At 40.3% G+C, this 12409-nt stretch overlaps 1 protein-coding gene across 1 annotated transcript in view; it reads left to right on the top strand.

The window, feature by feature from the left end:
* Positions 1 to 12409, top strand: part of Necab1 (N-terminal EF-hand calcium binding protein 1) — a 170702-nt gene that overhangs the window by 139882 nt on the left and 18411 nt on the right. The window contains exons 7-8 of the mRNA XM_052176111.1: positions 3006 to 3127; positions 6809 to 6885. Coding sequence (XP_052032071.1) covers positions 3006 to 3127; positions 6809 to 6885 — 199 coding nt within the window. The remainder of the gene's footprint in view (positions 1 to 3005; positions 3128 to 6808; positions 6886 to 12409) is intronic.

The following is a 12409-nucleotide window of genomic DNA, read 5'->3' as shown; positions in this document are numbered from 1 at the left end:
ACAAAATACCAAAATTAAATCAGGACCAACTAGACCATCTAAACAGTCCCATAATGCCTAAAGAAACAGAAGGAGTCATAGAAAGTCTTCCAACCAAAAAAAGCACAGGACCAGATGGCTTCAGTGCAGAATTCTACCAGACCTTCAAAGAAGAGTTAACACCAATACTCTTCAAACTATTCCACAAAATAGAAACAGAAGGAACACTACCCAATTCCTTCTACGAAGCCACAATTACGCTGATACCAAAGCCACACAAAGATCCAACAAAGAAAGAGAACTTCAGACCAATTTCCCTTATGAACATCGATGCAAAAATACTCAATAAAATTCTTGCCAACCGAATCCAAGAACACATCAAAACGATCATCCACCATGATCAAGTAGGCTTTATCCCGGGAATGCAGGGTTGGTTCAATATACGGAAATCCATCAATACAATCCACTACATAAACAAACTCAAAGAACAAAACCACATGGTCATTTCATTGGATGCTGAAAAAGCATTTGACAAAATTCAGCATCCCTTCATGCTTAAAGTCTTGGAGAGAACAGGAATTCAAGGCCCATACCTAAACATAGTAAAAGCAATATACAGCAAACCGGTAGCCAGCATCAAACTAAATGGAGAGAAACTTGAAGCAATCCCACTGAAATCAGGGACCAGACAAGGCTGCCCCCTTTCTCCTTATCTTTTCAATATTGTACTTGAGGTACTAGCTCGGGCAATTCGACAACATAAGGAGGTCAAAGGGATACAAATTGGAAAGGAAGAAGTCAAACTATCATTATTTGCAGACGACATGATAGTCTACCTAAGTGACCCAAAGAACTCCATTAGAGAGCTCCTACAGCTGATAAACAACTTCAGCAAAGTGGCAGGTTATAAAATCAACTCTAGCAAATCAGTGGTCTTCCTATACTCAAAGGATAAGCAGGCTGAGAAAGAAATTAGGGAAATGACCCCCTTCACAATAGCCACAAACAGTATAAAGTATCTTGGGGTGAATCTTACCAAACATGTGAAAGATCTGTATGACAAGAACTTCAAGACTCTGAAGAAGGAAATGGAAGAAGACCTCAAAAAATGGGAAAACCTCCCATGCTCATGGATCGGTAGAATCAATATAGTTAAAATGGCCATTTTGCCTAAAGCACTATACAGATTCAATGCAATACCCATCAAAATCCCAACTCAACTCTTCACAGAGTTAGAAAGAGCAATTATCAAATTCATCTGGAACAACAAAAAACCCAGGATAGCTAAAACTATTCTCAGCAACAAAAGAAAATCTGGGGGAATCAGTATCCCTGACCTCAAGCAATACTACAGAGCAATAGTGTTAAAAACTGCATGGTATTGGTACAGTGACAGGCAGGAGGATCAATGGAACAGGATTGAAGATCCAGAAATGAACCCACACACCTATGGCCACTTGATCCTCGACAAAGAGGCTGAAAACATCCAATGGAAAAAAGATAGCCTTTTCAACAAATGGTGCTGGTTCAACTGGAGGTCAGCATGCAGAAGAATGCGAATTGATCCATCCTTGTCTCCTTGTACTAAGCTCAAATCCAAATGGATCAAGGACCTCCACATAAAGCCAGACACTCTGAAGCTAATAGAAAAGAAACTGGGGAAGACCCTTGAGGACATCGGTACAGGGAGAAAGTTTCTGAACAGAACACCAATAGCGTATGCTCTAAGAGCAAGAATTGACAAATGGGACCTCATAAAATTACAAAGTTTCTGTAAGGCAAAGGACACCATCAAGAGGACAAATCGGCAACCAACAAATTGGGAAAAGATCTTCACCAATCCTACATCAGATAGAGGACTAATATCCAATATATATAAAGAACTCAAGAAGTTAGACTCCAGAAAACCAAACAACCCTATTAAAAAATGGGGTACAGAGTTAAACAAAGAATTCTCACCTGAAGAACTTCGGATGGCGGAGAAGCATCTTAAAAAATGTTCAACTTCATTAGTCATTAGGGAAATGCAAATCAAAACAACCCTAAGATTTCATCTTACACCAGTCAGAATGGCTAAGATTAAAAATTCAGGAGACAGCAGGTGTTGGAGAGGGTGTGGAGAAAGAGGAACACTCCTCCACTGCTGGTGGGGTTGCAAATTGGTACAACCAGTCTGGAAATCAGTCTGGCGGTTCCTCCGAAAACTGGGCACCTCACTTCCAGAAGATCCTGCTATACCACTCCTGGGCATATACCCAGAAGACTCCCCACCATGTAATAAGGATACATGTTCTACTATGTTCATAGCAGCCCTATTTATAATTGCCGGATACTGGAAAGAACCCAGGTATCCCTCAACAGAAGAGTGGATGCAAAAAATGTGGTATATCTACACAATGGAGTACTATTCAGCCATTAGAAACAATGAATTCATGAAATTCTTAGGCAAATGGATGGAGCTAGAGAATATCATACTAAGTGAGGTAACCCAGACTCAAAAGGTGAATCATGGTATGCACTCACTAATAAGTGGATATTAGCCTGGAAAACTGGAATACCCAAAACATAATCCACACATCAAATGAGGTACAAGAAGAAAGGAGGAGTGGCCCCTGGTTCTGGAAAGACTCAGTGAAACAGTACTCAGCAAGACCAGAACGGGGAAGTGGGAAGGGGTGGGTGGGAGGACAGGGGAAGAGAAGGGGGCTTACGGGACTTTCGGGGAGTGGGGGGGCTAGAAAAGGGGAAGTCATTTGAAATGTAAATAAATTATATCGAATAAAAAAAAAAGAATGCAAAAAAAAAAAAGAAAACAGAAAAAAAAAAGAATAATGAAAACCCAGAACCTTCTTATTGTTTTGCAGTAACAATGAGCCTGGCTATCCAGAGCATATTTGCAGGCAGTATTTCTCCCACGCATCCCTTAAATATCCCAGGAAACCCTAGTGGTTGATACTTTAGTATCTCATCCTAAGGGAAGATGCTCGATCTCTGACAGTAGAGCTCAATGCTGGCTCTTGTTTCAGGCAAGGGCCATCCAAGCCAGAAGTCCTGTCCATTCAGTGGCCTGGAAAGCGATCCAGCCGCAGAGTCCAGAGACACAACAGTTTCTCCCCCAACAGCCCGCAGTTCAACGTCAGCAGTCCAGGTAAGCCGACTTCGATGTCCTTCCTCACCGTGTAGACAGATTAAAAGCAGACGCCTGGAATGCTTCCGTTTTACGAAATGCACGTGAAACCAAAGAGGGGCTGAGTATTAGGAAGTGAGGAGGTAACCTCTTGCCCATCCCATCAGATCCGAGTAGATGTGCCTGGATAGCTCACAGAGGGGTGGACACATCAGAGAGGACTCTAACAGCCAATTCCCAGGACACTTGCACTGCAGGGCACCCTGGTTCTGAGCTTGCTCCTCCACCCCACACCTTCTCCCTCTCCAAGTCCCCTGAAGCGTGTATTATAAACTCATCTAAAAAAATCTTAGGATTGGCCATAGTTGAGGCTTCTGAAGACCGTGAGGTCATGCAATGTTTGTTGGGCTAATTCTGACTGGTAGTGGTTTGAGTCTTACATTTTAACTATAACATTTACAGTTATTGTAAAATCATTCTGAAGTATGCAAGGTCATGTTTGCCCAGTATTCAAGTAACTATGGTAAACATGAATGTATACAAACACATCTGCACTTGAACACATCAGTTTACCATTTTAAATCAAATACTTCAATACCCAACATTTCAAGTACATTCCACTTGATTGGAAGATGTCAGAGCGCACTTTTGAATAGTCGTATTTGACCCCAAATCCTTACACAATGAATGTGTTACCACATTCTTCCAACTGACTCAGAAAAAAAATGCTCAGAATAGAAAATAATTTATCTATGATTATATGGACTATTAGCCCGTTTTTGTTGTCAAAGAAGCCCAAAATCTCAAGAGTTACAACTACAAATACTCTTTTCTTCCTCATGAGGATGGTTGGCTGAAGTTTGGATACTGTCAGCCAGGCTCTAGGCCAAGTTCTGAGCTACTGGTGTAGCATTCTTGCTTCCAGGTAGGTGTCAGAAGTGCAAACAGACCAAAATTACATAAATACATTTAAACTACAATGTTAGTCTTGCCACCTAATTTTCCACTGGCCAAATAAGTCACATGCCAACCCTGCTACTCAGAAAGAAGAAAACTATGTCCCTCAATGGAGCAAGAGCTGTACAAAGTTGCCCCTGTGGGGCTTGCACAGGAACTGTGCAGAATGAAAGAGCAAGAAGTCGGAAACCAGATTACAGACTGCTTTTGTGGCTGTGAAATGGCAGCGCTGGGTTCCCCAGGCCAGACACAGATGACAGTGTTTCCATTTGAACCATTTTGAAAGCACCGAGTCAGCAAGATGCCTCCAGGAGTAAATATGCTTACTGCAGAGCCTGGAATCCTGAACTTGATCCCTAAAATGCACATGGTAGAAAGTCAGACCCCATAGCTAAACCGACACCGACAGTTTGTTAGCTGACTTTTACATACATGCCTTGAGATGCATGAATTTCCCCTGTGCATGCATGTGCTTGCACACACAAATACACACACACAGACACACACATACTACAATAGATGATAGATAGATAGATAGATAGATAGATAGATAGATAGATAGATAGATAGATAGATAGATAAATACGATTACTTTTTAGAAAAAATGTAGAAATTAATTATGGTCACGCTATCCTGAATGTATCCATAATTTTCAATTATGGAAGTTAGTAGGATGAGGCCTGGTTAGTGTTTGCATGAGAAGGCTTAGGCAAAGCTATAGTTTCCACTGACTGGGTTTTTTTTAGATGTTTGTAGGCAACAACTCAGCTTAGAAATATTCTGCTTAATTTGTGAATTAAAAAGTAATCATGCTGGGTTTTTTTTACCTAAAGTGTTTTCTTTAAACCCATTTCTTATGCCACTACTTTGATGCAGGGCCAATGGTTTTGTTTTTTGTTTTTGTTTTTGTTTTGTTTTTTTACTTTGTACCTTGTTGGTGCATTCTTCCTCCTAAAAGACAGATACAAAGTACATTTTGAGAGAAAGCACTGTGCTTTACCTTTGCAATCTTAAAGATCAATGGGATTTACTGTGCTATTTCTATATGAGAATAGTGCCTCTTTATGATTTAAGTCTCCATTCCACTTCTTTCTATGCTAAAGCAAGACTTGGAGCTATGAATTCAATATTGCTCTCATTTGAAGGAAGAATAACTAATATACCTTAAACAAGCACTTTTGAGACATCTTGAATGAGCTGTCATCAGCACGTAGGAAGCTAGGATGCCCATTCAAGGTCTCAGACCATAATGTCTTCCTTTACATCTTTCTATTAAAATAGTTACAATGATATTAAAAGCAGTGTTTAGACAAGGTTTAAAGTGGTGTTTTCTGTATAGTCCAGAGAATGACCTGAAACTGCCGTATTTTGGATTTCAAATGAATGGGCTTATCATGTAAATAACAAGCCAAAGTAAAAGAATGAGGAGAGGGGGAGGGAGAGGGAAGGGAGAGATGAGGGTGAGGAGAGGGGGAAGAGAGAGAATATTATCAAAACGAATTCTTAAAACATCCTACAGAAACTGACAGAGGAAGCCCCGTGAAGGCAGCCAGCTGGGGTTGCTCAGAGATAGCTCCAGGAGAGTATCCCCCTTTTAGTGGGGCTTCCAAGTAAAAGAACAAATAGCAATATCTAAAGATGAGATCATGAAATTAGAAATCTGAGCAGAGTTCCCAATTGAGCTTTCTCTTCGTGGATACGATGCTTCCCGTGTCTGAAGTCCTGGCTTCTTCTTTTCACTACAGGCACTCTTATACATGGGGAAAACAATAATAAGACATGTTGGCAGTGCTTTACCTGCTAGGACCTCTCTGGGGCATACTGTGTTTACACTTGAGTTGTTCTGATGTTCTAGTTCCTCCCTGCTGCAAAGTTAAAGAGCCTGAGCATCCCCAGACGAGGTGCCTTAGAGGACACATAGAAATAAACATGCTTGCGGCTGAAATGAGGAGGGAGGGCAATCCTACTTCTAAAGCCATGTCTCAGTGAGCTGAAACAGCATGGGACACTTTGACAGTGTATTACATGGTACCAGATATGCAGATCTGTATCTATGTATATATATGTACATATATATCCACATTTATACATACTTTGATATGAAATACATATGCATACAACATCCATTTATATATATATATATATATATATATATAGAGAGAGAGAGAGAGAGAGAGAGAGAGAGAGAAAGAGAGAGAGAGAATATTTCATATACATGAATATAAAACAGGCTTCAGTTTGCACTCTGTATTTCTAAGCCATGACTAAAGGATCCCTGTATTTCCATGTTAGTCAGTAGGAAAGGAAACAGCAGCTACCTTGCTATTACACTTCTTTTGCATCACAGCTCCAAATCAAGGTTCTGATTTTATCTGTTCCTTCCCCTGCCTTACAGATGAGTTTAGAATCAGGACTTTCCTTCCTTTTCCAAAGAAAAGTGTCTTACCACATTGTAAAAAAGGGCTCAGCAAGATCTGTTCTCTCGAGCTTCACGGAGCAGTACAGTACACAATAATTTTTTTAAAAAAGAAACTTTTTAAAGGAGCAGGGGAGGCTTGTAAATGAAGCCAGTGATGCAGGGATTTCTGTGAGTTCGGTCCTTGGAAGTCACTTGAGGGAGAGAGTTTTAGGAATGTGTTTAAAAGTCAGTGGCAATGTGTTCTTCCTTCAGGCTAGAACGATAGATATCTAAGCACTCGACATTCTTAAAAATTTAACATTCTGCCTTTGTGATTTCTTGCCAAGCATTGTTAGAAGAAGACAACCAGTGGATGACCCAGATAAACAGACTCCAGAAATTAATTGATAGACTGGAAAAGAAGGTAGGTATCCCCCCTCTCTTTCTTTCTCTCCCTCTCCCAACTCCCTTCTCTCCTGACTCAGTTTCCTCACTTCATGAATATCCACCCATGGCTTCCCTGTGGATAGAATAGTGTTCAATATCTAATTGACTCTGTGGATTGGTAGCTATGAGGCCTTGTTTTCTGATTGGTTATTTGTTTGCTTGTTAAAATAAATAGGAAAGCTCAGAGTTAAATTTAAAATAAGGGCCAGGGCTGATAATTAAATGAACTCTTTAGATTATGTGTAAATGATGCTAATCTATTTCATAAAGTCATACAAGTAAAGTCTTGAGAATCTTTTAATTTAGGGAACAGGGTTATTCTTTGCTCAACTTCTAGAGATTAGCATACTGATTGACAGTTTTAGTGTTATACTTTCCTAGTGAGTAAGAATATGATGAAGACATCTTTGGAGCTACACTGTATGTTCTTAAGCAGCATATCATTTTGGTTTGGTTTTTGAGACAGCATTTCTCAATTAGCCCTGGACTCATGATAGACCAGGCAAGTCTCTAACTCAGAGATTCAACCGAGATTTGCCTGCCTCTGTTTCCCAGCTGCCAGGATTAAAGAATGTGCCACCATCACCAGGCATAAATAACATTACTTTATGGAGTTATTCAGCTTGTATCAAGTGTGGTAACATAGTAGCAATATATAGTAATGTAGTAACAATATATAGTAGCATAGCAATGTATAGTGCCATAGTAGCAATATGTAGTAACATAGTAACAATACATTGTTACTATGCTTATACAGTTTCAAAGATAAAAGCAACCTTTCATAAATGGTGTGAGTTATACTTTTAAAATTATGATGACTCGATTAAGGATTTAATTATGAGTAGTAGAAATTGTCTTTCTAAATTAATAAAATTGAGATGTTTCTGGAAGGGTATGAAAATGCTAACAAAATAACAGATATTCTGAGACACATGCCAAGGACCAGTCTTGGCTTGGAGAGAGTTTCTATGGAAAGGTTTGAGAGAGGTGAAACAAAGGACTCAATGTCAAACCATGGGTTACAAGCTAATGGCAAATGTTCTGCTCAAGATGGTTCTCTAGACAGTTCTCTGTAGAAAGCTCTTGGTTCTGAAGTCTGCTCAAGACAGCTCTCTCTTGAGACAGCTCTCTCTTGAGACAGCTCTCTATTTGAGACAGCTCTGTCTTTCTAGAAAAATTTTTAACCAAAGTCAGAAATCCCATTAGAAAATTTCTAAAAGCAATTCTTAGGTTTTCTGATCAAAAAAAATCACAAAACCAGGGAACATTCTGAAAGAATTATGCTCATTCTTCAGATAGCCTTCTCTGGATGGCTGCTAGAAAACATTCTGACAGAGCTGTGCTCACTCTCTAAGTAATTCTTGGGATTTCTCACAAGAAATCCTGTTTTAAAAAAATTCTAAAGAACTATGAAAAATTCTAAGAAAGAATTGCTATTGCTCACTGTTGGCTCATCTCATGCAGATCAAAAGTCTAGTCTTTCATTGTTATATATCAATTCAGTCATTTATGCCAGATTCCCTCTTGACCACTCTACTAGTCAGCATTCCATGACCTTAGCCCCTTCACTCTTAGGAAATGGACAGTAAGTACGTTCTTTTTTAAACACTGCAAAAGAATTCAGAGATCTGCCTGCCTTTGTAAACTTAGCTTAGAGGGACCTTGCCCTGAGATCACCACTCCCTAAATTTCTGTCTCCTTCCTTAGTATCTTTCCGACAAGCTGGCTCATAGTATAGCTACCTCTGATCCTTATGTCTATGAAGCTCCTTACACAATTCTTACTCCATCCTTATATTTTACATAGTTGAGAAATTATATAGTTTTGAACTCGTGTTTTCAGAGTTCTTTTCCACAGCCTTATGAGTTGTCCTGAAGGTCACGGATTTCTACCATTTTGCTAATACATTAGACACATCCTTACTTCCCAGGCTCGTGCTGTTTCTGATTATCATGGAGTCATTAACCTCGGCAGAGAAGCTCCTTGGAGGAGCATGAAAATATGTACTTTATCATACAAACAAGCTTTACAGGCACAGTAACCGTCAACACTGGAGGCCCAGGCCCTGCTGGCTCTGTTCCAGGAACAGAAACCACGTCATTTCATCACTTACATGGCTGAGCAGGATTTGGCAGACATGAATTCAAGAACTCAAGCAATAAAGTGAATTTAGATGTGTAGCTAGCAAAAACAACAGTCTCTTGGGCTATGTTCACTTGAGTTAATGAGCTCAAACCATTCCTAGTCTGTTTGTACTCTGCTTATGATACCACTTCTGGGTGGGAAAGTGGGTTGGTGTTGTTAGGGTCACTTGATAGCATCTGAGAGAAATGGAGGGGAATATTCTAACAATCTCAGACCACTGCAGTGGTAGGAGAAAAGATAATTAAGGAAAAAGAAAATGTATTGACACTAATGTTAGAATAAATGTTGATTGGCTAACAAACAAGCATTTTATTTAAGCTAAAGTTTAGTAGACAAAGAAATCAATAGGAGAAGGCAGTGATAGCATAAAAGTGGAGCATCTCAGCTAAGTCTTTCACTTAGGGAAACAGCGAGGATATGGTGAACTGCTACCTGATCATGATTGGCATTAAGTAACAGATAAAGAAACTTGGTTTGGTTTGGAGAAAAATCAGACATATTTATTGTCTTTTAACTTATAATTAAAGACATTAGTACTTTTGATGGAAAATCAAGCAGAAAGATACAAACTGTGTTAAATCAAGATCAAAATGGATTAAAACAAGAAGTCATCTCCAACTTCCACATTGCCAATGATATCAATTTCAGTTTTGTTGGCCTGAACACAGAGATGGGTCCATACTAAGTGTGGGAATGGAAATAAAAGGCTTAGGAGATTAGAAGTGGAGTTAATAGCACCACCAGATGGAGAGGTGTGAGAGGAAGGCGCATAACCACCTGAGGATTCACCCTATCAGAGCACACGCACATAAACAAGGAGAGACAAGTGATAGGCCATTTCTGAGGTGCAATGAGAAAGGCAGCTGACTTTTGGGGTGCATCAATTTCAGTGTACAATAGGAAAATGTATCTTTAAGTGTCAGTAAGAGAGGTCAGGCTGGCAGATCAGGTCTTACAGCTAGCACCACCAAAGTGAAAACTTGAGGCCTAAAGATGGGCAAGGTTGCTGGAAACAACATTCTTTTTGTACAAGAATAGCCAAGTCAGAGGGAAGCAACCTTGGTTAGCTCCAGTCTTTCAGCCAGGGCATTTTCATTGACCTTGGTCTCCTAGTGTAGCAAACACAGGAACTATAAACACGTTGCAAGTCAACTTTCCTCTTTCCTTTTATGAGAACTGAATTGTCAACTGGCACTAAAGGAAAACTAGTGGCCATGAATGTTAGTTGGAAGCCCTGGAAATAGATAAGGGTTTCTGTGTTAAACAAGTTTAGATTCTTTTATAGAACAACTATCTCTTTTTGAAGTGGTTTTAAAGTTCCAAGCAAAACTGTCTCTTCTTGGTGTATGAAATGTGTACAGTTCTTTTTCTCTGAAATGGTTTAAACTTTAGTAATACCTTTCTCACTGTTTTAAATCAAAGTATTGTCACATCCCTTTCTTTCCTGGATTTTTGTCTCGTATCTGCCTATGAGATGGTTTTATTGTAAGAGCAGCATCCAAGAGACTTGCTGAAAGCCTGGGACTCCAGCTGTGTTGTGCTCAGCGTGAACTGTCTTAACGAGTGGTGGAGCAGTACGGTTCCGTTTCCTTGTGTGACTTATTCTGTACTGTGCTGAATTAGGTTTCCAGAGAAAACTATCCAATTGACAAGCCGTGGCTAAATGCATGTCATTTCACCACTGACTCCCTTGTTGCCTGTGGCTGATAGCACCGGGTCTGATCTCCCTGCTAAAAGGCAGAGCATACATTTCCCCCCTGTCTCCTAAGTATTTGTGATAATCCTTCCTAGATTATAAACTAAACAAAATTCCATTCAAGGGGTTGGAGGTTAATAATATTTGTGATTTCTACTGTTAGTATTCTGTCTAAGCTCCACCCCACAATTACCTGGCAACAGCCAGGTATGCCCCTCCCCATAGACCTGGCCCAGTATAATAGACCTTGCCCCTCCTCTGTCTCTCATAGCTTTTGCCTCTTGGCACTCTCACCTCTCTGCTCCTCTTGGGTTCTTCTCCCCCCCCCCCACCATGTGGTCATGGCCGGCCTCCACTCCTCCACTTCTCTTCTCCTCTTCCTCTCTCTCTGTCTCTCTGTCTCTCTGTCTCTCTCTCTCTCTCTCTCCCTCTCTGCCTCCACTTCCCATTAACTCCCATCCTCTGCCCTGAATAAACTCTATTCTATACCATGTCTGTGTGCGTCTGGTCCCTCAGGGAGAAGGGATGCCTTAGCATGGGCCCACTGGGGCACCCCCTTTCCCCACACTGCCATATACCATTCTCTAAACCCCTTTCTCTCTTTTATAAACCCAGTATTTGGTGCTGAAACCTGGGAACAACACTTACCAGTTTTTTGGGGATTCTGTTCTGTCCTTTCTCGTTTCTATAATAGTAATAGTGGATAATGGGGATGGTAAGTTATAACCATGCTATGCTTGAATCTATACAAAATACCTTCAGGGCGAGGAGGATGTCTCTTGCTGTGAAGTGTTCACAACGCAAGGATGAGAACCTCAGTTCAAATACCCAGAGTCCTGACTGTCAGGAGCACCCATCTGGAGCCACTGTAATTCTGCAATGGCTACCTACTGTGTGCCTAGCAACATCTGGCAATAGCAGTCCAGAAATACTTAAAAGAGGTAAATCTATTTGGTCTCTTAAAAGACAGACGAAAGTATGTAAAAGAATCTAAGAAACAAAAATCAGATCATGAACTTCAGCTGAACTCCAGAAGTCAGCAAAGCGAGTGGATGTACTTAAAGAGAATGGTCTGAGAAAGTCTGTGTAAAGGATGCTACATCAAGACTGGGTGTGAAAGACATGCACTGTGGTATGTACATCACTATTCCAGATGTATGTACACACATATGAGACACACACACACACACACAGAGAGAGAGAGAGAGAGAGAGAGAGAGAGAGAGAGAGAGAGAGAGAGAATTTTTATTGGATTTTTTTTAAATTTACATTTCAAATGTTATCCCCTTTCCTGGTTTCCCCCTGGGAACTCCCTATCCTATCCCCCTCCCTGCTTCTATGAAGGTGTTCCCCCGCCCATCCACCCCCTCCCACCTCCCTTCCCTGGCCTTCCCCTATACTGGGGCATCAAGCCTTCATAGGACCAAGGGCCTCTCTTCCCATTGGTACCCAACAAGGTCATCCAAGAGAGAGAATTTTAAGTTTTTAATAATCTGTATTTTATTTTAACAAATATTAGTCGTATTTTTATTTATTCTTCAATTCACCAATTTTAGTAAAGAAAAATGTGTGTTGGAACCTAAAAGCATTATTACAATAGAAAAATATCTATAATGACCTCCCAAGGAAAGGAAAGTCGTGCTAATACTTACAATAGAGG

The sequence above is a fragment of the Apodemus sylvaticus genome, chromosome 3 (genome assembly GCF_947179515.1).
Source record: "Apodemus sylvaticus chromosome 3, mApoSyl1.1, whole genome shotgun sequence".
Lineage (NCBI taxonomy): Eukaryota > Metazoa > Chordata > Mammalia > Rodentia > Muridae > Apodemus > Apodemus sylvaticus.
This window is presented reverse-complemented; position numbering and strand designations above follow the sequence as displayed.